Here is a 590-nt window from a genome sequence, read left to right on the forward strand (position 1 = left end):
AAACGGGCCCGGCTGCAGGCCTGCAAGGCTGCCGGCAACGCTGTTGATAACAGGCACGCTCTGCGCCTGCGAGGTGTTCAGACCTGAGAGAGGAGGGAGAAAGCAGGACTGGGACGTCAGCGCCAGTGGTCAGGGCATCCCCATCCCTGTCGCAGGAGGGTCCACGCAGGGCACGGAGGTGAGCTCGGGGCACGGAGGCGAGCTCGCTTCACGCACTTACTCTGTGCGATGGCCATGACTCCCGAGAGCGGCGTCATGATGAGGTTCTGGGACTGCTGCGGGTTGTGGTGGGACAAGCTGTGGATGTTGGTCAGGGTGCTCACTGGGGGCAGCCCGCCCCCCGAAACGGGGATCTGCCAAGGAACAGGACGGCCACCGTCAGAGACACAGACAAGGGGGCTGCTCCCAAGCCCCTCCTCTTCCACCCGCCTGCTTCGAGGGAAATTTGGGGGAAGGAGGAGAGCAGCAAAGCCTCGAGCGTGCTGAAGCTTCGCTGGGGCACTTTCAGTTCAGCACACGCAGCTCCCACTGTCCCAGGGCTGCAGACCCTGGCTGGGACCCCTGAACTTTGCATTAATATATAGCAAAGC

The 590-nt window shown here is 62.9% G+C and overlaps 1 protein-coding gene across 1 annotated transcript in view; it reads right to left on the bottom strand.

The window, feature by feature from the left end:
• The window catches only part of LOC104278987 (hepatocyte nuclear factor 1-beta-like), a gene marked incomplete at both ends in the record, with an annotated part of 1,035 nt that extends 682 nt beyond the window's left edge, over positions 1-353 (bottom strand). Inside the window, 2 exons of the mRNA XM_009876122.1 lie at positions 9-83; positions 221-353. Of these exons, the coding sequence (XP_009874424.1) occupies positions 9-83; positions 221-353 (208 nt within the window). The remainder of the gene's footprint in view (positions 1-8; positions 84-220) is intronic.
• Positions 354-590: the final 237 nt, after the last annotated feature.

The sequence above is a fragment of the Apaloderma vittatum genome, unplaced genomic scaffold (assembly GCF_000703405.1).
Source record: "Apaloderma vittatum isolate BGI_N311 unplaced genomic scaffold, ASM70340v1 scaffold33189, whole genome shotgun sequence".
Classification (NCBI taxonomy): Eukaryota; Metazoa; Chordata; class Aves; order Trogoniformes; family Trogonidae; genus Apaloderma; species Apaloderma vittatum.